We start from the raw sequence: 25,783 nt of genomic DNA, 5'->3' as shown, positions 1-25,783 counted from the left end.
ATGAGGGAGGACCTGATAAATCTTCAGATATGTCATAGGCTGTTATAAAATTGTTCTCCATGCCCACTGAAGGTAGGATAGGAAGTAATCAACTTAATCTGCAGCAAAGGAGACAGGATAGATATTGGGAAAAAATTTCTGACTCCAAGGATAGTTAACCACTTGCCAAGGGATGCTGTGGAATCTTCATCACTTGAGGTTTTTAAGAACAGGTTAGACAAACACCTATCAGGGATGGTGTTGGTTTACTTGGTCCTGCCTCAGCTCAGAGGGCTGGACTTGATAAACACTCAAGGTCCCTTCCAGTCCTATGTTTCTGTGATCATATAGGAGTCTTGCAATGTTTTCTGTGAATCACCCTCAACTCCATTGCTTACAGCAGACCTTTGAAATTCAGGAGGGGGATAGCCTTGTGGCCAAATACATGCCTGTTCACCAGCTCTACTCTTCTAGAAAGGTGTACTTCTGTAGTTACACCAGCAAACCCTTCTTCTTTAGATGCAATTTATACCTGCAAAAGGGGATTTTTTGCTGATACAGCTTATGTTGGTTCCCTGAATAAAATAAGCCCTTCTAGAAAAATGGCTTTTGCTGGTATAACTACGTCTACACTTAGGCTTTTACTTGTATAGAAATGTCATAAAAAATCGCACCGCTAAATGACATTACTATACTAACAAAAGTTTTAATGTAGACCTGGCCATGGCTGGTTACATGGAAATCAATTAAAGTTTGGTAGATGTATAAGCTATTGAGAATCACCATTTTCTGGCTATTTTCATAGAGCACAACATCACAGAAGGTCCTAATGGTTTGTGCATGTACCCTGCCCCCCGGTGACTCACTGTAGTATCCCACAGAGCTGAACTTCCAGGGGGACACAAAACAGGGTGAGAGGACACATTGGGAGCAGTACTCTTTGTGGGACAGATCACTGGAATGGCCCAGAACAAAGTGGGTTATGTGGAATATGGAGGGGTTACAGCACAGCAGAGGGACATTGCAATTTTTTGCATTTTATTTTAAAACCCCACGAAACTTAAGCTGTGTGTGTGTCTTTTTTGTTTGTTTTTTGTGTGTGTTCGTTGTGTTATTTAAGTTGCAAAGTCAACCACTCCAAAGTTTGGAAACGCTAATTTTAAGGCTGCTTATGCAACTTTAGTTCTGCCCCTTTGTTCCTATGTATTACAATAGTTTTTCATTACATGGTCGTCTCTGTTAAGGGAGGGATAAGGAGTTTGGAGGATTGATTTGAATATTAGTTGTGAGGGGTGTGTGTTTTTGTAGACCTGTTCCTGAATAAAAGGTAGGTGTATCTTTTGTTGCATGGCCTTTTTGGCAGTAATAGTGACTTGTTTTTGAAAGTTGTTTGTGATTGCCAACTGCACAGTCCAGGGACTAAGGCTATGCCTACACTAGCACTTTTGTCGGTAAAACGTTTGTCAGTCAGGGGTGTGAAATAAACACACCCCTTAGTGACATAAGTATTACTGACAGAAGCGCTGGTGTGCACAGCACTATGTCGGTGGGAGACGCTCTCCCACCGACATAGTTGCCATTGCTCATTGAGGGTGGTTTAATTATGTTGATGGGAGAGCTCTCTTTCTTTGACATAGAGCAGTACAGCTGTGCCGCTGTAAGGTCTCTAGTGTAGACAAAGCCTAAGACAATAAATAAACATTTCTGCACATAATGTAAACTTTTATAGTAAATAGTATTTTAAGTATGTCTTGATTATTCAATGAATAACTGGTTGTTATCTTTGGAACATGCTTATAGTAAAACCAGTTGGAACAATTTAAATTAGCTAGCAGGAAACCTTGATTTAAATAATCGATTTTAATCTTGTTTGCATTTGTACGTCAGTTATTTTTCTAAAGAAAGGTTGATTCTCATTGGTTATTAACCATTAAAATGTGTTTTACAATTAAATACAGCCATTATGCTAAACTTGATGTTTCTTTTTACCAACCAGGAGGATACACTATCTATATATAGTGGTACCTCAGTTATGAACACCTTGGGAATGGAGGTTGTTCATAACTCTGAAATGTTTGTAACTCTGAATAAAACGTTACAGTTGTTCTTTCAAATCTTTACAACTGAACATTAACTTAATACAGCTTTGAAACACTACTATGCAGAAGAAAAATGCTGCTTTCCCTTTATTTTTTTAGTACTTTACGTTTAACATAGTATTGTATTCTATTTGCTTTTTTTTCCCCTCTCTCTGTGGCTGCCTGATTGTGTACTTCTGGTTCCAAATGAGGTGTGTGGTTGACTGGTCAGTTCGTAATGCTGGTAGTCGTAACGCTGAGGTTCTATTGTACATTTAATTAGCTAACTATATAGCATAAAATATTTATTCAGATTCTTGATTTTTATTTTTTTACTACTTTAGGAAATGGTGAATAATGTATTTTTTTCCTCCGAGATTGATTTTTTTCAACTTGTGATTTGTGCATTTGTATGGAAATTGCAATTCAGTTAAAATACATAAAGTATTTTAAATTTATTAAATCAAACAAGAATGCTGGATACATAAGTAAAATAAGTTTGTCAGAACATGATTTGTATTTAAAAGTAACTGATTATTAAACAAATGAAATATCTGTTAGTGAATTGAACTGATTGTTTCTTGTCACTATCTAGATTTTAGAACTAGTAAATTTCATCCTTTCATACCTTTTGTTTTTATTCATGGACTGGAAAAGGAAAACAAGCTTTCCTGTTTTTTCTGCTCCCTATTGGTTTCTCAGTTTTGAATTAATTAGTCATTGAACTAAACTAGTTGAATAAACTGAAATAAAGAAAGTATTCTCTTTACACCTGCAGAAGGGGCTGCTACTATAAAAGCTGGTTTAGTACTTCAACAAACTGGTTCCAGGTGCTTAGCCAGTGACTTCCACCAATTCAGTGGTTTGACTTTCTTTAAATCTTTGGCAGCAAACATGAACCACTTGAATATTTTTTTTAATTTAATTTGATTTTAACAGATTATAGTAAGTTTAGACTTTAATATAGGTTGTTGTAACTTCAAATTTAATTTTAAATAGGTTTAGTTTTAAAAAGAAAATTTCATTTAATTTAGATTAAAACTGAATTTAAATATTTTTTTCTGTTCTGTAGTAAAATAAGGACATAACTGTTGGAAATTAACTAAAAACTCAAGCCCTGCTTAGTGTGGAAGGATGAATAATGTATTAAATGTTTAGACTTTCATAAACCAAGTACAATTTAGGCAGGAATATGCTTAGCCTTTGTGGAGGTCTCCAGAATATGAATCTTGCGATGTGCTTTCTGTATGTCTGTAGTAGAGGGCTTAGTTGAAAGAGATTAAAATTACTTGTATACTTGTAGCAGAAACTTAAACTCCTGAGCTAAGCACTAATTGTCTGAGCTGAGAAGTGCTATAGTGTATATGTCTGTCTTCTGTGTAGTCTGGTTGCCCTGACATGATCATTAGTATTGTCTCAGATCTCTTAGCCTCAAATGCAGCTCCTCTGTGAAAAGTGCCTCTACAAATAGCATTGTGGAGTTAATTGTTTCTGCATATCTCCATGACTCCAGATAAAACTGGATCAATTTATGATGTTTTTTCTACTCTAGCTGGGATCTTCCTGTGTTCCGTTGTCTGTAGTAAAGATTCTGCAAGGCCAAGTTTTGCTGTTGATTAGGTAAAGGTGCACGCCCTCGTTGGTTTTGTTCTGCATGTCTAAAAATAAAATTTGAAAGCGCTTTTAAAATTATGGTGCAGTTGTTTAATAAAGCTTAAAGTGAGATTTTAGTGAGAAATGATTTGACTCTCGCTTTAGTGAAAGTGCTTTACAGGCTAAATGCAGCAAATTGGAATACATGCTTTTAGGTGGTCTCCCCCAGAGGTGTTGAGTGCTCACAGCATCATTTGACTTCAGTTGGCACATAACACTTTAGAAAACGAGGCTCGTTAGTCACACTTCAATCAGAGCATATTGTAGATATCCCGAGCTAGCTTTAATCTAGCTAGCACAAGTACAATAGAAGTGAAGTCTCAGCAGCACAGACTTCAGTGTGTGCTGAAGGCTTGAGTAAGTACCCAGCGACCCAGGAAGGTTTATGCATTGCTGCAGTTTCACTGCTATTTGTACTCGCACTAGCTAGATAAAAATTAGTTTAACTATGTCTGTGTGCGCCATCATACCTCTGAGGGAAGGTAGACATGCCCTCAGTTTTGGGAACACTTCTGTTTTAGGCCTGGTCTACATTAGAGAGTTTTGTCGACAAATGTCACCTTTTGTCGACAAAACAATCCTGGTGTACACACCGCAATGACCTGTTTTGTTGACAAAATAAAAACACCTAGACGAGAGGTGTAGAGCCTTTTTCAGCAATGTTTTTGTGAAAAAGCATATGTGTAGACACTGCCCTTAGGTTATATCACCAAAAATAGTCTCCCGATTATCCCACTGTGGTAAGCAGTTTGAGTTCGTCTGCTCTGCAGTCATCCGCCTCCACCCTCCCCTTTCAAAGCCCCAGGAAGTTTTCAAGTTCACTCACCATGGAGAGCTCACTCCAAAGCACAGCAAACAGTCTTGCCTGCCTGCCCTAAACTACAGGAGAAGGGTGTAACCCGTGCTGTGCTGTGCAGAGCCAAGGAGAGAGGTGGGGGCTGTATCCCTCTCCTTGCCTCCTCCCACCTTCCCCCTGGCAGGTGTACCAGACCTGTCTTTGCTGAGAGAGGTGGAGGAACAGGGGACGCCAGCTATGAGTTGTCTGTGTAGCAGCTTCTGCCTTGGGGTTGGTTGCTTCCAGCTGCTGCTATCTGAACTTAGAGACAGGATGAATGCAGACACACTCATTATCCCCCAACACACACTGTCTCTGTTTCTCTCCATGTATGTGTCTCACACGCACACATTCATTCACTCTCCTCCATTCCCCGCTTCTGTGGACTTCTTGTGTTTGTGTTCAGCAGTGTCAGCTTGGCTGATGGCAGTTTAAAAGCTGCTGTCACACTAGTAGGATGCCCATGGAATGATGGGATTCAGAAACTTTCATCATGTGATGCTGTGTCTGCCCCAGGAGGCATTGCAAACCCTTCCCAAAGCACCCTGTGTGCAGTTGCGCAGTAGGATAGCAACCCAGAGTGCACTGTTCACTTTGTCGACAAATGAGCTGATAGTGTGAATGCACTCCATTGACAGAAGGAGACAGTGAAGACACACAACAGCGATTTAATTACAGCAGTGACTCTATGCTGGCAAAACTTTTTGTCAACAAAACTTTCTAGTGTAGACAAGGCCTTAGTCTTGGCCTGTGCATTTGTGCAGCATGGTGCAGTTTCCTAAAACACCAAGAAAATTAGATGGCAGGATAAACATCAAAAGCTGAAGGGAGAAAAGGTGCCTTATTGTCTTATAGTCTACTATGGATCTGGACCTTCAATCTGTTGGATCATCAATCCTTGAAACACCTAATTACAACAGGAGGCCACCGGGAGAAGGGGAAGAAAAGGCTTTTTCTGTTTTTCAGGTGCTTGCACAATAGGCAAGGGAAGCAGTGACTCATGCAGCCAATTACAGAGCTAACAACCCCCTCTTATGAGTAAATCTGTACACAATGAAATGAAGTTTAAACTTTTTGTGAACTTGAAAATGATGAACATTAAAATGCAGTCATTGTCAGAGAAACCACTGTGGTAAGTTTCCTCCTCTGCATCTCAGAGTCTTATCTGTTACCCAATGCAAGCCAGCAATTACCATCACTGCAAGTCCAGTACAGCTATGGAAGAGTCAGCTGGGCAGTACTCTGCCTCTTACATTCTCCACAGGATTGTCTGCTAGGCTTTGCCTGCAGAATTTTTATTACTAAGGCTGAGTCAGTCACAGAGGGCACAGATTCTGTGATTTTACAAGACCTCTACAACTTCCTCAAAATTCCACTAATTCGGCGCCAGGGTAAGGGCTTCAGCCCTAGGAGGTGAGGTGGGGTCCCAGTCCTTAGTTTCTGCCATGGGCCCCAGCCAGCCCAAAGCTGGCCCTGGTTGTTGTTTAGCAAATAAGATTTATTGTAATTGAGCAGTCAAGCTTGAGGAACACGTGCGTGAAGTTTAATTGATTGAGAGGAAAAGATGGCGACAGCAAGTGTACGGAGGAGCAAAGTGGCAAACCCTACTGCTAAGCAGAGAGTAGTAAATACCCAAAAGGAACATTTCATGAAAGTGTTGGATTGCTGTTTTTTACAGCTTGTAATGTTCCTGTAGATTTCAAGCAAAAAACAAGCTGCAACAAACATACAGAAAGTGCTTTGCATAAACATAAGGCAGAAGGCCTTTAATTGGGTTTGGGCAAGAAAGCTAAACTACAAAAACCAGTGAGAGCAGTTTACTGTAAAGACCAAAGAACAGATGCTTTGTAGAACAGAAGTTTGCCGACTTACAGAGGCTTTCTGCAGTGCTAATACTCTATTACATGTCCTAGACAACCCTGTTATGAAAAGGAAAGCTGGAAAGCTCCCTGAAAAAAACAAGGTTACTTACCAGTAACTGTTGTTCTTCGAGATGTGTTGCTCATGTCCATTCCAATATAGGTGAGTGCACAGTTCCCAGAACTTTTTCCCCTTAGCAGACCCCGTAGGGTTGGCTCTGGTGCCCCCTAGAGCCCCGTGCACATGCTGCAGTATATGAGGCACTGCCGACCTTACGGCCCCTCAGTCCCTTCTTTCTGCCAACTCCGACAGCAGGGACGGCGAGTATGTGTGGAATGGACATGAGAACACATCTCGAAGAACATCAGTTACTGGTAAGTAACCTTGTTTTCTCCTTCGAGTGATTGCTCATGTCCATTCCAATGTAGGTGATTAAAAAGCAATACCTTAGAGGTGGGTAGGAGTTACCGGTGATTTGCCCTCAACTTGGCTCTGCCGAAACCCGCGTCCTCTCTCGCCTGCTGAACAATGGTGTAGTGGGACGTGAAGGTATGCACCAATGACCAGGTGGCGGCCTTGCAGATATCTTGCAGGGGCACTCCCTCCAGGAAGGCCGCAGAGGAGGCCTGAGCTCTGGATGAGTGCGCTGTGATGACACCCGGAAGCGACACATTCGCCTGCTCACAGCAGCACTTGATGCAGGATGTAATCCATGCGGAGATGCGCTGGGTGGAGACAGGTGATCCTTTCATCCAGTCCGCCACTGCGACGAAGAGCTGTATAGATTTCCGGAGTGGCTTTGTACGCTCGATGTAGAAGGCCAGGGCTCGTCTCGCATCCAGTGAATGCCATCTCCTCTCCCCCTCCGAACCATGCGATTTGGGAGAAACACAGGGAGAAAATTATCTTGGTTACAATGAAACTGGGAAAACTCCCCTGGGACAGGAAGGTTGGGTGCGGCCTCAGCTGCAGTTTATCCTTAAAGAATACTGTATAAGGGGGCTCTGAGGTCAAAGCCCTAATTTCAGAGACCCTCCTGTCCGCGGTAATGGCCACCAGGAAGGCTACCTTCCATGAAAGCATGGGTTTAAAGGGGGGCCCCATGAGTCTCGAGAGGACCAGGTTGAGATCCCAGGAAGGCCCGGGTCGCAGACCTGCGGATACAGCATCTCCACCCCTTTGAGTCACCTGACCGACATGGGATGAGAGAATGGGGATCTCCCCTCTAGTGACTGATGGAAGGACGAAATGGTCGCCAAGTGAACCTTCAACAAGGTCAGTGCCAGACCCTGGCGCCTTAGCTGGAGCAGGTACTCCAGGATCGCCTGCAGAGGCGAGAGGCTGGGCAGAATGCCCCGGGGACTCCGCCGAAGAGGTAAACCATCTCCACTTAGCCCGATACACAACCTGTGTAGAAGGTTTCCTGCTGCCCAGCAGGACTTGTTGGATCTGCACCGAGCAGGCTCTCTCTCCCTCCGTCAGCCACAGGGCCTTCAGGCCGTGAGGTGCAGGGAGTCCAGGTCTGGGTGTGACAGGCGACCATGATCCTGGGAGAGAAAGTCGTTCTGCCTGAGGAGCTCCATGGGTGGGGCAATCAAGAGGTCCAGTAGCATGCTGAACCAGTGCTGTCTCGGCCAGACCGGAGCGATGAGTATGACGTCTTCCCTGTCCCTCTTTATTTCCAGTAGGACCTTGGGCAGGAGTGGAATGGGCGGGAACGCGTACATGAGGGTCCCCGCCCAGTCGGTGAGGAATGCGTCGGAAATCAACCCGGTCTCGTGAGCCCGGAGCGAGCAGGACCTCGGGCACTTCGCATTCCAGGCCGATGCAAATAGGTCCAGTTGGGGAACACCCCACTTCTGGAGGATCATAGTCACTCCCTCTGGGTGCCGCAACCAGTCATGGTGGGGTAGAAGGACCTGCTGAGGTCATCCGCCTCATCGTTTCTCACTCCCGGGAGGTGAGAGGCAGTCAAGTGAAAGTTGTGCCTCATGGCAAAGTCTCACAGACGGGTAGCTTCCTTGCAGAGAGTCAAGGAACGCGCCCCTCCTTGCCTGTTTATATAAAACATAGCTGCGGTGTTGTCCGTCAGCACCTGCACTACTCTGCCTGTCAGGAATCGGAGGAACACCCTGTATGCTAGGCAAATAGCCCTCAGCTCCTTCACGCTGATATGCAGGCGCCTGTCCTCCCCTGACCAGAACCTCTGAGTGCTCAGGTTGGCACTGATGTGGGCTCCTCATCCCACATCCGAGGCATTGGAGAGTAGGGTGACCGACAGGACCGGTTCCCTGAATGGAACGCCCTTCAACACTGCCCTGGGAGATCTCCACCAATCTCGGGAGGCTAGAACGGGCGGGGGGATTGTGACCACCCAATTCAGTGAGTGTTTGCTCGGCACATACATGGAGGCCAACCACTATGTGGAGGCCACCATATGACCTAACAGCTCTAGGCGGTGCCTGGCTGTTGTCGTGAGGCATCAGTGTAGCTGGGAGATGATGAGACCATCGCCTCGAAACATGGCTGAGGCAGGAAGGCTGTGGCCTGGGAAGCGTCCAGGGTGACCCCAATGGGTTCTATGCGTTGCACTGGGGTTAGTATAGACTTCTGCTTGTTTATGAGGAGTCCCAGCCTGCTGCACATGGAACAAGTGAGGGTCATGCTCCCCTGCACTTGGAACCTGGACTGCATGTGGTGAACACCCTTGGAGCCGAAGATAGGCCAAAGGGCAGGGCTGTAAATTGGTAGTGGGAGCCAGCCACTGTGAAGCAGAGGAAGCGCCTATGGCTGGGGAGAATGGACCCATGAAAGTATGCATCCTTGAGATCGAGGGCTGCATACCAGTCTCCTGGATCCTGGGAAGGGATTATGGAGGCTAGGGAAACCCTGCGAAACCCGAGTCGTTAGACATATTTGTTCACATGACACAGGTCTAATATGAGTCTCAGACCCCCTTTTGCCTTGGATAAGGAAGAACCTCGAATAGAATCCCTTCCCCCTTCTGCCTTGAGGAACCATAACCACCGCTCCTGTGTTGAGGAGGGTGTCCATGTCCTGCAAGAGGAGTTGCTCATGAGAGGGGTCCCTGAAGAGCGATGGAGGTGGGGGGTTGTTGGGGGGGTAGTGGTGTAGCCTCCAGAGACTATCCCGAGTACCCAACGGTCCGATGTAATCTTTGCCCAATCGGGATAGAATGCCCTTAATCTGTTCGGGATGGGGTAGGGCGAGTCCAGGAGAGAAGTAGGGGCGTCACCCTCGGGCACACCATCAAAACTGTCTCCTATGATTGCCCGACCCCCTGGGGGGCCCCTGCTGGGGGGCTGAGGATGAGCTGGGGGGCTGTCTTCTAAACCCCCTATTTCTTTCCCTATTTCTGTAGGGTTGAAAGGGCCTACGTGGAGGCCTGGTTGCTGCTGCGCCTGGGGCTGTGACTGGCTCCTGGAAGCCTGGGGCATGTACAGGCCCAGGAAGCAAAGCATGTCCCTGAAGTCCTTCAGACCGTGCAGCTTCACATCGGTCTGATTGGAGAAGAGGGCCGACCCATTGAAGGGGAGGTCCTGGATTGATTGCTGCACCTCCTGGGACAGGCCTGAGGGTTGCAGCCACAATCATCTCCTCAAGGAAATGGTAGAGGCTATAGCCCTACCCGCCGATTCAGCAGCGTCACTGGACGTTTGGAGCGCTGCCCTACCCACCGTGATTCCTTCATCCAGGATGGTGGTGAAGTCTGCGGCCTAGTCCTGGGGCAGGGCCTCAGCAAACTGCTTGAGGGAGTCCCACAAACTAAAATTATATCTCCCAAGGCGGGCCTGATGGTTAGCAATCCTGAACTGCAGGGCTTCTGTGGAATAAATTTTTCTCCCAAACAAATCCACAACTTTTTGTTGTCTTTGTTCTCAGGAATGGAACCAGGCTGACCTTGCCTTTCCCGCTAGTTGGCTGTGTCCACCACCAGGCTTCCTGGGGCCGAGTGAGTGAACGGATACTCGAACCCTTCAGCCAGACATAGTACGTTTTTCTCAGCCACCTTCGACGTAGGGGTGACCGAGGAAAGGGTTTGCCACAGGGCTTAACAATTTCGAGGACCCTATCATGGACTGGTGGGGCACTGTCGCTGGGGCAGCTGCTGTCAGCACATTGAAGAGGGTATCAACGGCCTCCACTAACTCCTTGACCTCCAGCCCCAAGTTGGGGCCACCCTCTTGAGCAGCTCCTGGTGCACCCTGAAACCCTCCAATGGCGCCATGTGGTCCTGTGAGACTGTCTCATCCAGGGAGGGGGAAGAGGATTGCCTAGGAATGCCTTGTGGGTGCTCCCCTGCCTGCCAAAGGGACCATAGAGGGGCCCTCCGTGGGGTCCGACTCCTCGTCCCAGGAGTGATGTCTATGGGCCTTCTCCCATGTTGGGGGCATGGACTGCACCCCTGCTGACAGGGTGGATTGGGGCCCTGGTCCCATCTGGATACCCCCATCTGGGGCCAAACTGGGGCTGACAATGCCACCTGCTGTGACGCCTTGTGGGGGCGTCGGCTGTCCCGATGACTGTCCCCCCTGCGGGACCCCAAGCCACTAGACTAGCAGTGCCTTGGCTGTCCTTGGTCCCAGGTGTCGTGCTGTGCCAGGGACCGTCTTCTCGCCGCCTCCGACATGGAGCTCGACGAGGATTGCCTCTGTCGCCGTGAGTGGCCAGTGGACGGAGGTGTGGTCGGAAGGGCTCTCAGTACTGGAGCCTTGGTACTGAGGACTTGCGGCACTGCTTGCCCCTTGGTAATTGAGACCAGCGCCGCTCCGAACTCCGCGGTGCTGAGCCTTACTCCGGTGACCGAGTTCCACATCCGGGACTGCGTGGTGCGAGGTCCTCCGGTGTGGGCAAACCCTTCAGTACTGGGCTCTCTGTTGGCGAGCGGGTTCTGCACTGCTTCGGTACGGGCGAAATCCTCGGTGCTAGGCTCTCTGATGGTGGCTGGGTTCTGCACCACCTAGGTGCGGGCGAACTCCTCGGTGCTGGGGATCGGGAACTGGAGCTGTCCAGGCGCTGCCTGGCGGACCTCGACCGGTGCCGCCTCCTGGCATGTGCTGCCTCCGGTGCCGGGGATTGACGTTGGCGCTGAGAGGGAGACTCCACGTCCCGTGCTAGTGCAGGTCGGCTCGACGACACCAACCTGGAGCAACTGCTGGGAGAGCGTCCTCGCTCTACCCCTGGTGGCCATCTGGCGGGAGATCTTCCTCCCTGTAGTGGGGATCTCCACCGCCCTTCGGGGGGATCCAATGTGGGCTTGCCCCGGGACACCGGCCCCTTGTCCCTCGGCGGAGGGAGCGGGCGGAGGTGGCGTAGGCAGGCCAACAAGGCTCTTGCCGCCTGAAAATCCTCCGGTGTTGACGGTGTCGGCAGGAGCACTTTCCCACTCCCATGAGTCCGGTGCCTGCTCGGAGATGCAGGTACCGGAGAAGACTCGATAGGCCATGGCTGGTGCATCTCCGCCTCGACCATGCCTGTACCGACAGCGCAGGGGAGTGTCCATGCTCTGCACTCTGTCTCATCTTCTTCAACACTGGGGATGTGGCTCGGTGCCTGCGGTTCACCCTGCACCAAGGTAACACTTGGTGCCGAGGTGGAGCGGTACGGCTCAGATGCTGGGCGGTGTGCTGCCTCCATAAGCAAGGCTTTTAACCTGATCTCTCTGTCCTTCTGAGTCCGCAGTTTAAAAGCCCTGCATATCTTACACTTGTCTTTCCTGCTCTTCCCCCTGTGGAAACGGAGAGAAAAACTCTGATAGGTTCGGTTTGGGATACGGGAGGTCGGCGAGACAGTGATGATTCTAGGGGTTTGCTTAATCAATAAACTCTTTATTTTGTAATAAACAATTCTATCCTTATAATAAACAGTTCTGTTTCTATAATAAACAGTTCCACAGCAAGCAATTGCACAGCAAACAGTGATAGCAAAGGGCAGGAGAACTCCGTGCGCAAAAGGACAAAATGCGCCACCCAAGACTTTAGCATTTCGTGATCTCTCCGGATCAACGCATGGCTGCCAGAGTGACACACTACGGTGTCCGGTTTTGGAGTTCCCCAAAAAAGTTACAAGACAAACACAACAGAAAACAGTTAATCCATATTCACAAACATTATATACAGGTATACCATGTTGGCCAAATTCAGTTGCCGTTTGCTTTAGATACTGCAGACGGGAAAGAGCCACTTTGAGGGATCAGTTTGCAGAGAAGCAGGCTGGGAAAGATGTCAGCCCGCTGAACCGCCACAACCAGGAGATACAGGGGGTGCCGAGTAGATTCAATTTCTCTCTGCTCTCTGCTACCTGGGTTTGAACTTTTATAGTTTCCCGCAGTCAGCAGAGGCTAAGCCCCATTGGTTGCTATTTACTGCATGACCTTCTAAGGTCATGGCTTGGAGTTTAGCCAACCAGGTGCTCATGATTTCCTGGGCAGGTATGGACCAGCCAACCAGGTGATTACAATTTTCCTGGGCAGTTGCTGACCACGCACCAGCAGGTGAGGTCGCTTCATCCCCTTATAAGGAGACAGGTACGTGCGGCTCGTGCTGCTGAGTCAACCCTCCCTAGGCTGCCTTTTTATCCGTGTGGGGGGGCGGTGTACGTGGCGCTGCAGACGCCACTATGTGATTTTTGTCTCCACATCCCCAGGCACTTAAGGTACCAATCGTGGAGGCGGCTTAAATCCAGGCGGCCGGGGCACGGCCCGGCCATTGTAAGTCCCACAGGGACTTCTTATCTAACTACACTACTTAACAACTACTTAAAACTAACTAAAGTACTTTGAATAACAGAGTTCAAAGAAGGGGAATAGTACTTGTAGAAAAGCAAGTTCTGGTTCCAGCAACCATCATGGGCGGAAAGAAAGAACTGAGGGGCCGTAGGGTCGGCAGTGCCTCATATACCGCGGTATCCGCGTGGGGTTCCAGGGGGCACCAGAGCTGACCCTACGGGGTCTGCTAAGGGAAAAAAGTTCCAGGAACCATGCATGCCAACATGCTCTCACCTATATTGGAATGGACATGAGCAATCACTTGAAGGAGAATGTGTATTATACCTACCTCCGGTCACCTCCGAAAAACATACTTACCAAAGCTTTTTGAAAGAGATGTAAATTACCTGAAAGAACTGCTGAATCAGTGTTTTAGAATTAGTCTCATACCAGACGAAACTATTGATGCTGCAGGGTGCTACATAATGAATATCCTCACAGTGCCCTGTGTGTCTTTTGTGGACATTTCAAGCCGACTAGGGGAAGATAGTTTGGAATTAAAGTCTTCGCTAATAGTGTGTCTGTTTGGCGACTGTTAACTTTAAAACTCTGCGTCACACAGTGGTGGAAACAGTTCAGAAATATGGAATTCCTTTTGATAGTCACTGCTTGTCACTAACAATGCTGCACGCATAAAAAAAACCTGGGAATGAATCTCAAAACGCTTTTTTCTGAATGCAGTGCACGTAATGTGCACTACACGTCTTTTCAACATAGTGGGTGATAACTGGAGGAAAACATTTGGAAAATAAATGAACTTATCATTGCCATAAAACACGCATTCACTGCCTGCCCTGTCCACAAAACATGGTTCCGTCAATCATTGCAGGAAAAAAGGAAAGTGGAATCACATGGTGGAACAGCCGGTTTGAAGCTGACCATTTTCAGGCCAGCCACCTGCAGGATTATGTGGATTTTTTTTATTTTTTTTTTTGAGGAGGAGGAGTGGGAGCAAAGCTGTAGTTTATCTATTGAAGATGTGGCTACTTTAGGTAAATCAATGAAAATAAAAGCAGATATTGCAGGAATAGAACCATTTGCCCCAAGAATAATAGCAACTCTCACTGCTTATGAAAAAACCAGAAATCAGATTAGATAAGGTGGCAAATGATTTGGCCAATTGGGCAAAGTCCTTCAGTGGTACGACTCAACCTGTTAGCTAAGAGATTTATCGAAAAATAGAGATAAAATTGAAGCCTACGTGACTGGTTCTGAATGGCATTGTCAGCTTGCTGACAGATTTTTGAAAGCCTGCGAGTATTTAATTCCAATCAAACCCAACTTTCAGACCTTGCATCACTAAATCTATTTCCATGTTTTGAAGACAATGCATTGGCAAAAGCTGAGTTTCGTAGCTACAGCAGTGCAGTTTCCGAAATGAGGTGCCTTGACACTGGGGAATTTTGGTGCAACTTAAAAGATCGCTTTCCAAGTTTGGCCATAATAGCTCTGAGGTGTTTATCGCTGCCCGTTAACAGTGCTGACTGGAGAGATCATTTCCATCTTACAAAGATATCTGGCAAGGTGACAGATGCACATTAAAGAAACAGCTGATGAAGTGGGTTTCTGCCCACAAAAACTTATGCCCAAATAAATTTGTTAATCTTTAAGATGCCACAGAACTCTTGCTGTTTTGCTAAAAACAAACTAACATGGCTACCCCTCTGGAACTCATCAACCTGGTAATGTACAACATGCTGTTTCAGAATTGTGGAAAGTTCTCTTAGCAAATGACCATTTTACACTCTAACAATTAATCTGGTCAGTAGTCAAAATTATATAAGGTTTAATACACAATTTTAAAAGTTTTTATACTGATACTGTGGAGTTAATAGACCTACCTGGCCACCTTAACCCCTTCCAGCTCTTTGTGGGATGGACACCCCATCACAGATCTAAACAGGAGTGTCCTATTTTGCCACCTGAGGCACAGCCTCCATCGTGCTTCTCTGCCAAACTAAATTTTGCTCTAAGTTTCCAGGCCCAATCTCTGCCTGAGGGGGAACTTCTTGTGTCTGTAGGATGTTTCAAGAGTATAATATTCACAACAGTATTTGATTGCTTCTCTACAGATAAGTAATACTGAGCCATCCTCATTGAGGTTTTGTGGAAAGGTTTGTGCAGAGATGAGGCTGTGGTAATCTGTGACCATCTGTAAAATCTGTGCTTGTCCTAATTTGTAGTGGAATGGAGTTCTACAGTCAAGGACCTGCTGCTGAAAAAGCCATGCTCCCTGGAAGTGTCGTTCTGGCTTTTTGTCTTAAGGGTTCCTGCTGTTCATAGCTGTTGTCTTGGCCCATGAAGAAAGAGCTGGTCCCTGGGCTAGTCAGGGCCTAGCCAGTGGAGAGCCTCACCTTGGACTGCATCTTGGTATTGGAGGTTGTTATGCTGGGCAGGCCTTTCCCTGTGTTTTGCATAGCTGGTGGAGACATTTCCTTACCAGGGACGGGAGATGCAACACTGAGCTGTGGGAGCCTACTGCTAGCACCGCAAGCCTTTCCTTTGCAGGGGGCCACATGTAGCCTCCTCTGGCTGAGCCTCTAATTCCAGTGACCTCCCGGAGAAATAACCAACTCTCTGAGATGAGTTCTCAGGACTAAGGGCCCCTTTCCATTATTGAGAATAGTCCAGAATGGAACAAGCAAGTTAAAGTTAAATCTGCTGTGGTGATCTATGAATATCTGCCTCGCAAAAAGCTGCAGACAGATGAGTATCTGCTCCATTTCACACCTTTCATGTGAAGTATCTATCTTGTTTTCTTGTCTTAATTTTAAAACAAAGAAACAAAGGACTATTCTGGAGTCTTTAGAGGCTCATAGACCAATAGACTTTAAGATCAGAAGGGACTATCATGATCATCTAGTCTGACCTCCTGCATATTGCAGGCCACAGAACCTCACCACCCATCCATTCCTAAAACAGAATCCTAATCTCTGGCTGAGTTACTGAAGTCATCAAATCATGATTTAAAGACTTTCAAGTTACAGAGGATCCACCATTTATACTAGTTTAAACCTGCAAGTGACCTGTACCCTATGCTTCAGAGAAAGGCGAAAAGACCCTGGTGGAAAATTCCTTCCCAACCCCAAATCTGACAATCGGTTAGACCCTGAGCATGTGGGCAAGACTCCCCCAGCCAGACACCTAGGAAAGAATTCTCTGTAGTAACTCAGAGCCTCCCCATCTAGTGTCCCATCTCTGGCCATTGGGGATATTTGCTACTATCAGTTACTGATCGGCTACGTGCCATTGTAGGCGGTCTCATCATACCATCTCCTCTATAAACGTATCAAGCTCAGTCTTTAAGCCAGTTAGGTTTTTTGCCCCCCCTCCTCCTTTTGAAAGGCTGTTCCAGAACTTCACTCCTCTGATGTTTAGAAACCTTTGCCTAATTTCAAACCTAAACTTGTTGATGGCCAGTTTGTCCATTTGTTCTTGTGTCCACATTGGGGCTTAACTTAAATGACTTCTCTCTTTCCCTGGTATTTATCCCTCTGATGTATTTATAGACTGCAATGATAGCTCCCCTCAGCCTCAGGGTAGGAGGCTTTGATCAGGCATCTGCTTCTGCATTCAGGTCAGAAAGCTCATTTGTTCAGATCTGTACAAATCCCCTGTAAATCAGAACTTGGTGATTTCTGTGCATCTGCAGGGATCACTTATGGTTTGCAAATGGAGGTGGTTTATTTTCCAAACTTCTGTTCTCATATTGAGGACTATCTGGTCTCCTGCCTACTGAAATTAAGTATTAATAATTTGTAATCTATTCTTTCTAGGTGCTGAAAGGGAATGAATTAAAACCTCTCAGAGCTCCACTTAATCCAGAATCTCACCAGAGAAGCAGGCATCAAAACTCACTTTACAGAGTGAGTGGCTCAACTGTAGTTTTGAGAACAGGAAAGGAACACTCATGTAAACTTTAACAAGCCCTGAACATATTTACAGTAACTGGATCCCCTAGTGTTGGGGTATTCCTGGCACCCCATAGAATTTCAGTCTCAGCTCCTTCCTGTTCCTTAGTTTTGGTCGGAGTTGCCTCTTTGCTCTGTTTTGTGTTACTATATCTTTTCTCTTTGAGAGAAGCAGTTAAACAATGTGCCATGTGCTAATGAGATGCACACTGTGAAGCTCTTTCAGAAATGCTGTGTATGAATATATTTACTATATCAGTCCTCCGTCTTGACAAGTTCTGTTTCCCAATTATAGAAGATCAGAATGAATTTCACCTGAGTGGAATAGCTTTTTCTTTCAATTTACAATATTTTCTCTCTAATGGAAATGATTTTGCTTTTATTACAACTCCTCAAGCTGATTGTACTAATTGTGACAGGCTGGATACAGCTGTCAAATTATGAACTTCACTTTGCATTGTGTTGAACACGAACCTACCTGTATCTGTGGGCAGCCTATATAGTACTGCATTCCAGACAGTGCCCAGCTCAGACACCAGTCTAAGGACTACCACTGAGAGCCATCAAGATCTCAGGCTGGAGCCCCCCAGAGGTCAAAGGGTTTTCTATACAAGGGCCAGCAGGTGGGGCATGCATAACAAGAGGGGGTGTGTGTGGAGGAAAGGGCAGTGTTGGAGCATGTGCATAGAGGAGAGACCCTTCTTAAAAGCAGTGTTTTGCTTGGTGCATTAGGGCAGACCATCACCACATACAAGGACTTGCCAGAGAGAGGGCATGAAAGGGACCTTACCCAGCTCGAAACCAGGACAAATAGTGGACTCTCAGAAGGGCTGAGATCAGACTTGAGGAGGGAGCATCGCAGGACTTCTGTTGTTTTCATAGATTTCACAGCCGGAATGGACCACTTTGATCATCTCTGACCTCCTGTATAACACAGAAGATCTGTAACTCAAATGCTTCAACAGTAACGTCTCTGTGGTTATGAAATTCATTTGCTAAGCCTGTGTTCTTTACTTTCTTGCCATGTTTTCCCTGAAAAGGTTAAGCTAGAATCCCAGAGTGCCCGCAGCCTGAATGGAGCTTTGGGAGCGCATGAGTCAGTTGGAAAGCCTCAGACACTGATTTTAGGGCCTAGGGTGGCTGCATGAAGGCGTCCCAAGGAAGGAAAGGTGTCCAGACTCAGATCTGAACCTGGGGATGCGCTGGAGGGGTCTAGAGCTAGAAAGTGTGACTAGCCACTACTCAGACCCAGCTGGCTTGTATGCATGTGATCCCCACTGACTGAATCTACTCGCAATGGACTGGTGACTCTACAGAGGGATACTGGGCCAGGTTGTAACATGAATTTTAAAAGAAATCTGGTAAACTAGAATTAAATCTTAGAACAATAATTAAGGGTAAAATAACGTTGTAGTTACATAGTAAACAAAAGAATTAAAAAATCAGCATGAGTTTAAAACCATGAACAGTTGAAAATATAGAAACGTGCATTTGGTCGTTCAGATCACTTTAACTCTGCCCCTACCGTGCTGCCAGCTTTCCCTTGCTGCTTTGTTCCCTTCATCGCTCCATCCAGCAGTAGTCCCTGTAACCTGCATGGCTGAGCAGCAATCTTGTATATATGGTGCTGGTCAGAAACCATGCTGCTCATGTCTCCTGTGGGGAGGGGGGAACGCAGGGATGTGGTGTGGCCCTTTAAGAACCTGCTCTGCTCATTCCCCTCCCCCCTCGTGACGTAGTGTGAATGCCCCAGCTCCTTGCTATGGGGGAGCAAATGAAAGTGTTTCCAGTCTCAGAGACGTGCTCAGCGATGTGCCTTGTGTGAGAGCTCAGGTGGGGGTCCCAGCCAGGCTCTGTGGTGCTGGCTGGGTCAGTGGCTGATCTGGAGCTGCTCACAGACAGGGAACTCCTCCCATCCCCCAACAATTGGTTTTCAGGGGTGTGGTGAGAAGAGAGCTGCAGCCAAGCCCCTTCCTAGGAGCACCCAGTCAGGGCAGGGGGACTGAAACCACTGATCCGGGGAAGATGTGGTCTGATACCTGTCCTCTCCCACACAGACTCCTGACAGGGCTCCTAAGGCGGCAGCTGCACAGCAAATCACCTTCCTCTGTGACTCTGCAAATAGTGGGACAGGGATTAGTGTGTGATACTGTGAAGGAGCCACTCTGCACACTCCACACCTCTCAGCGCACACCCGCTGCATACCTGACATCCCCCAACGCGCGTGCCCCTCACTTTTTTAAAAAACTTGCCTGAGGACAAAAATGTAGTACTTGGGGGAATTGGTAGGTCACTCAATTTAAAAAAAAAAAAAAAAAGAGAGAAAGAGAGAGAGAGAGAGAGGAAAAAATAGAGGGAACGGTGCCGTTCAGTTGTTGGCTTTTGCTCAGTGTTTCTTTCTAAGGGTTGGAGGCAGCAGCCTATCCCTGAGACATGTAAATGTAGAAAGACCAGCTCTGGATTTTGCCATTTTCTGTCTTCTCCGTCTGTTTTTATACAGGCTTTTGGTTTGTAGTCTGACTGTAAATATCTCTTCTTCAGAGAAGGCATCATATTCGTATGGCTTACAGGAGGTGAACTGAAAATGTGAAGCACTGGTTTTTTAGCAGGTTTCATAGGGAAGGTCTTGTGAGTAGAGTGGTGAAATCTGTAATAACTACAAGTGGTCAAGGCTAGGTTTTTTAACTCAACAGGAAGAATTTTTCCAAGCCTATGCTGAGATTATTAGAGGCCTATTGGCCTCACTTGAAAATGCCAGATCCTACCCCAAGGAGCCATCCAAGGTGCTAAATAACTTTATCAATCCTGAATTTCTACAGCCCATAACAGAACCCAACACCAACTGCAAAAAACTATCATCCTACTGTGCAGAAAAGACCACACGTTCAGGAAGCCTTCTCAAACAGCATGGATCCACCCCACTTATACCAGCCAACCAACAGCCTGCCTGCATTCCCAGAGTTCAGTACATTCAGCCCTCACAAGAAGTATTGCACTCGCTCTTGAAAAATTGGAGAGGATTCAGAAAAGAGCCACAAGAATGATTAAAGGATTAGAAAACATGCCTTGGAGTGATAAACTCAAGGAGCTCAATCTGTTTAGTTTAACAAAGAGAGCATTAAGGGGTGACTTAATTACAGTCTACTTGCAGGGGGAACAAATGTTTGATAGTGGGCTCTTCAAAAGATCACCTGAAGCTCTGGGTTGAGGACTGTGGTCAGCAGCTCCATTCGGGCACAGTGGAACTTCCTAGCATGAGGGTAAAGCCCATCTGTGCCGAAGATGGAGCTTTTGGGGGCGGGAGATGGAGTCTATGGAATGAACTCCCAATGGAAGAACCATCACAAACCTCACCACCTTTCACATAAAGTGCCAGGAACTCTTCTCCAACCTGCCGTCTCTAATACAAGCACTCTGCTCTGTGTAGATTCAAAACACACACAAAACCCTACTAAAATAAACTGCTCCACTGCACACAGTTCTTCTGAAGAGAGGTTGTGAGAGAGAGAGAATGAACTTTGCGTGACCCATGTTAGTCAGGGGACTGGACTAGATGACCTATTGAGGTCCCTTCCAGACCTACACTCCTATGATTCTATAGATCCCTTAATACTTTCCTGGAAGGTGCTCAGATACTACAGTGGCTCTTGCTGAGATACTACAGTGCTGACAATAAAAAAGCTGATGGGTGTATAAAGGTGCCTTATACCAGTATAGCTATTCCTATATGGGAAGGGAAATAAACTATACCAGTTTTGGCAGCTTCATACTGGTATAATGCATCAACATTAGAGGATTATATTACTTTAGTGATACCTGTATAGTTAAAGCAGTAATATTTGTGTGTGTAGACATGCCCAGAAGAACCTCATTTGGGTGTGTGATTTTTGAGTGCTTTAACCCTCATTAAAAGAGCACAGTTGTCACTATTCTTTACTGTGTGACTAACACAGTCCTCAGTGGTCAACACCGGAGACCTTAGCATTTAATTGTACTCTTTTTCTGCCTGTGCTCTTTGTTGGCTGTGCTTGCTTTTCACTCATCTTGAAATGAGAGGCTAGATTAGTGAGTTTCACCTCTGGCTCTCATGCACTAACCTGATTTGATTTTCTGTTCACAAGGCTGCAGGGGAAGCTAAAATTCAGTAAAGGTTTTTATTGAAAAATCCATTCTCATTCCTGTTGGATTTTGTAAAGCCTTTGGTTTGGTTTCTTACGTAAGTCTAAATGTTTGATTTAAACCTGCTGTCACAGTAGCCTGGACTTGGTCTCATGAAATGGTGTCAATTGCCCAAAACTCTGAGTTGTCATCTTTGGTCACATTTGTAACTTTCTGGAGTGGTTAGACTAAAGTAGCGGAATGTGCTTTTGGGTTACCGCAGTATGAGGGTAAATAGGGTCTCACATGTTGCTTGCTAACTGAACAGCAGGTAGTTGCTGGTATTAAGCATATCTGGCAATAGCTAAAATTGAACCTGCAGCTAGACCTGCTTTTTGGGGTTTTTTTTTTCTTTAATTGGGCTACAGACACTGTAAATCTCCCAGGTGTGTCCACTGGCACAGAACCCGAAGTTAGAGACGGCAGACACGTTACCTCCTCCCGTCCATCTCCCTGGGGCCGCCGCAAGATATAGCTCCTTTCTGAAGTGCTTTTCACTCATTGCAGCTCCTTTGGTGGCAGGTGAATTGTTGCTCCAATTTAAGGGCTGGCCTACCCACCGACCTGCATCGACTGAACTAAATTACTTCCCTAAAACTATTGTTGTTGTTCTGGTGCAGGTCTTTGGGGATGCTCTTACAATCGGAATAAAAGTGGCTAGTGTTTGCACAGAGATTTGCACCAAAATAACTAAGTCAGTTTTAATTCGCATGTTTTGTTATTTCAGTACAATTTGCATCTCAATTAGCCCTTACTGTAGCCTGTGGAGATCAAGTGACTTGCCCGTGGTCACACAGAGAATCCCTGAAAGATCTAGGAATAGAATCCAGGAGTCCTGGGTCATATGGTACTAGCCTCAAATAGATATTTTTATTAAAAATTCTTACTACTGGACTAGCAATCTCATGTGCCAGTTCTTCAGTTCCAGTCCTATGCTCTAACCACTAGGGAAGGTCTTCAGAATGGAAGAATTGAGGGGGGTGATCACAGCATCACTCACCCTGGGTTGGGAAACTCAAGAGCCAAAATCCTGCTGTAGTTAGGAGCAGCTTGCTGCCTCCTGCTACTCCAGCTCCCCTCTCACCCCAGTCCCAATGCAGCATCTCAGCCCCTCTCTTCTGCCCGCCACCTGCACATGTTCAGCTTTGAGGCACTCCAAGAGTCTTTGCAGTCAGCCCCATAACCTCTGCAAGATGTGCTGCCCTGAAGCTGATGTCGTGAAGGGAGAAAATCCCTCCCATGATACCCCCTCACTCTCTTCACCCAAAATTCAGCAGTGAAATCTTACCATGACCCCAACCCCACAACCCTTTGCAACAGCAAAGGGATTGTGGGTTCTGGATTGGTCCTGACAAGAAAGCATGAGTGGATCTTGGTTCCTGGGCATAAAAGATGAGAACCACTGTACTAGACAGTGCTTCATAGAATCATAGAATATTAGAGTTGGAAGGGACCTCAGGAGGTCATCTAGCCCAACCCCCTGCTCAAAGCAGGACTAACCTCAGCTATATCATCCCAGCCAGGGCTTTGTCAAGCCTCAGCTTAAAAACCTCTAAAGATGGAGATTCTACCACCTCCCTAGGTAACCCATTCCAGTGCTTCACCACCCTCCTAGTGAAAAACTTTTTCCTAATGTCCAACCTAGACCTCCCCTACTGCAACTTGAGACCGTTGCTCCTTGTTCTGTCATCTGCCACCACCGAGAACAGCCTAGCCCCATCCTCCCTGGAACCCGCTTTCAGGTAGTTAAAGGCCGCTATCAAATCCCCCTCATTCTTCTCTTTTGCAGACTAAACAAGCCCAGTTTCCTTAGTCTCTCCTCATAAGTCCTGTGCTCCAGCCCCCTAATCATTTTTGTTGCCCTCTGCTGTACTCTCTCCAACTTGTCCACATCCTTTTTGTAGTGGGGGGCCCAAAACTGGACACAATACTCTAAATGCGGCCTCACCAATGCCGAATAGAGGGGAATAATCACTTCCCGTGACCTGCTGGCAATGCCCCTCCTAATGCAGCCCAATATGCTATTAGCCTTCTTGACAACCAGGGCACACTGCTGACTCATATCCAGCTTTTTATCCACTGTTACCTCCAGGTCCTTTTCTGCAGAACTGCTGCCTAGCTCGTCGGTCCCCCAGTCTATAGCTGTGCATGGGATTCTTCCTTCCTAAGTGGAGGACTCTGCACTTTTCTTTGTTGAACCTCATTAGATTTCTTTTGGCCCAATCCTCCAGTTTGTTTAGGTCCTTCTGTATCCTATCCCTACCTTTCAGGGTATCTACCACTCTCCCCACTTCCTTCCTCTCTGTTTCCGTTGTGTGCATTAAAGACTTGTTATGTAGCCTGAAAGTCTAAAGAAAAAGCTTCTCCACAAACTGTTGCTGTGTGCATAGTACAGGTGTGGTAATGAGGAATGGGCACATTCCCTTGGATGTGTATGGTGACCTGATTACTAAGTGCTTGAAAGGGCTTTTATTACTTTATTACTTTGTGTTGGAGCAGGTTTCATTCCAGTGGGCGTTTCACTAAAGAGTACTGCATCTCAGTGAATGAGTTATTGTAATGGGCTCTGCTAGTGCAATTTGCCTCTAGGGCACTAATGACTTTGAAGCTATGTGGATTTTGTTTCTATCTTTAAAAGATGCATATGATGCGTATAAACATTTCCTCAGAGAACCTTAGAGGGTTAACTGCTCTGTATCATTTTCAAAAGGCAATCTGGGAAAAATACAGGTTGTGGCAGGCTGAGATCCCCAGAGATACCCCAGACTGCCTGGATTTACTGCTGCTCTGTCTTAGCAGATGGAATTTTCCATCAGGTGTCCTTTGTGTTCATGCAGGTGTTTACAAACTGCTGCTGTAACTGATGAACAGGGATTTTGTATGGTGAGTGAAACAAAACCTTGATCCATCAGTGTGTTCCACATGCATATTCCTGGCCTTTTAAAATGAGACACACAGTAACAACCAATTTGGCTCTTTTCTCAATGGATTTCTGTAGATTTGTAGCCCTCTCATTAAGCCTTAGTCCACACCTCCTAGTTTGGTATTTAATGAATGCTAATAGGGGCACTGGCTGCTACTCTGGCAAGAAACATCATTCTCTAGTGAATTAACTACTGCATTTGCCTAAATTGTGATTGTGTATCTTGTACATATTTCTTTTCTGTATTATTATTGATAATTCTACCATTTCCATCTAGTAATGGACCAGTACCATTGTAAGGATTCCTTTTGTTCCTAATATACCTTAAAAAGCTCCTCCTTATGTCCTTAACTCTGCTGGCAATAGATTTCTTTTTGTGTGCCTTTGCTTCCCTAATAATTTTTTTTACAAATTTTACCTTCTGATTTATATTAATTACTGTCAACTTCCCCTTTTTTCCATTTGTTATATTTTATTTTTTACAGCTGCCTTCACTTCCCTCTCAAGCAAGATGGTTTTTAACCAGCACAGTGTTCTTCCTTGGGTGTGGGATTGTGGCTTTTTGGAGGTCTAGTAAGGTGTTCATAATGATTCCCAGTTATCATTCACATTTTTCTGATAAAAATCTTCCTCCCAGCTGTTTTGGCTCATAATTGTTTTCAGTTTTGTGAAATTCGCCCTATTAAAGCATCCAGTATATTTATCCCCAGGCTGCACTTTTTTCTGCCTGCACACTAAAAATGTGATCAAGTCATGATCACTTTTACCAAAGCTACCATTAATTTTTAGTTCTATGATTAGTTCATCTCTATCTGTTAGGACAAGGTCTAATAAAGAATTCCCCCATGTTAGCTGAAATACTTTTTGAGTTAGGACATACTCATCTATAAGGTTTAGAAATTCCAAGGATGTTTTAATACTGGCAGCATCAGACCTACAGCATATGTCACTCAAATTGAAGACCCTCATGATGACAAAGCTTTTTTTCCCTACACGTAAGGAGCTCGTCATTCTATTCCCCAGTGAAATTTGGAGATCTGTAGTAGACACCAGCTAATACCCCATCTTATACTTTAAGACATTAATCCATAAGCATTCAGGATAATTTTCTTCTGAGTTATTAGTGATTCAGAAACAGGTAACAACATTTTTTACATGGAGTGCTACTCCGCCTCCCCTTTTGCCTACTCAATCCTTCTTAAATAGGTTATAACCATTGATTTTAACATTCCAATAGTGCAAATCATCCAGCCAGGTTTCATTAATACCAATTAGGTTGAATTTATGCTCATAAATGAGCAATTCCAATTCCTCTTGTTTGTCACCCAGGCTCCTAGTATTGGTTTATAAGCAGTTCAAGAATTTCTTCTCCATTTCCTTTGGTTCCTTAATTTTGTCCTCAACATTTCAATTTTGTGCTGAATACTCATATCTTCCATCTTTTAGCCTCCCCTTTTGTTACTAGTTTAACACCCTCCTGAGTACTCTAGCCAGACTGTCCCAGAGGAGATTAGAGACCATCCAAACTATACAGTCCACTCTCTCTATAGAAGGTGTACCAATATTCCTCAAAACCAAGGGCCTACACTACTTACCTAG

The 25,783-nt window shown here is 45.9% G+C and overlaps 1 protein-coding gene across 1 annotated transcript in view; it reads left to right on the top strand.

The window, feature by feature from the left end:
• The first annotated feature begins 11,681 nt into the window (after nt 1-11,681).
• NDRG3 (NDRG family member 3) overlaps nt 11,682-25,783 on the top strand; it is a 94,014-nt gene continuing 79,912 nt past the window's right edge. Inside the window, exon 1 of the mRNA XM_067544535.1 lies at nt 11,682-12,001. Within this exon, the coding sequence (XP_067400636.1) occupies nt 11,871-12,001 (131 nt within the window). The 5' untranslated portion in view covers nt 11,682-11,870. The remainder of the gene's footprint in view (nt 12,002-25,783) is intronic.

This window comes from Emydura macquarii, unplaced genomic scaffold (genome assembly GCF_026122565.2).
Source record: "Emydura macquarii macquarii isolate MOO-44397 ecotype Brisbane River unplaced genomic scaffold, CSIRO-AGI_Emac_v2 contig_177, whole genome shotgun sequence".
Classification (NCBI taxonomy): domain Eukaryota; kingdom Metazoa; phylum Chordata; order Testudines; family Chelidae; genus Emydura; species Emydura macquarii.
This window is presented reverse-complemented; position numbering and strand designations above follow the sequence as displayed.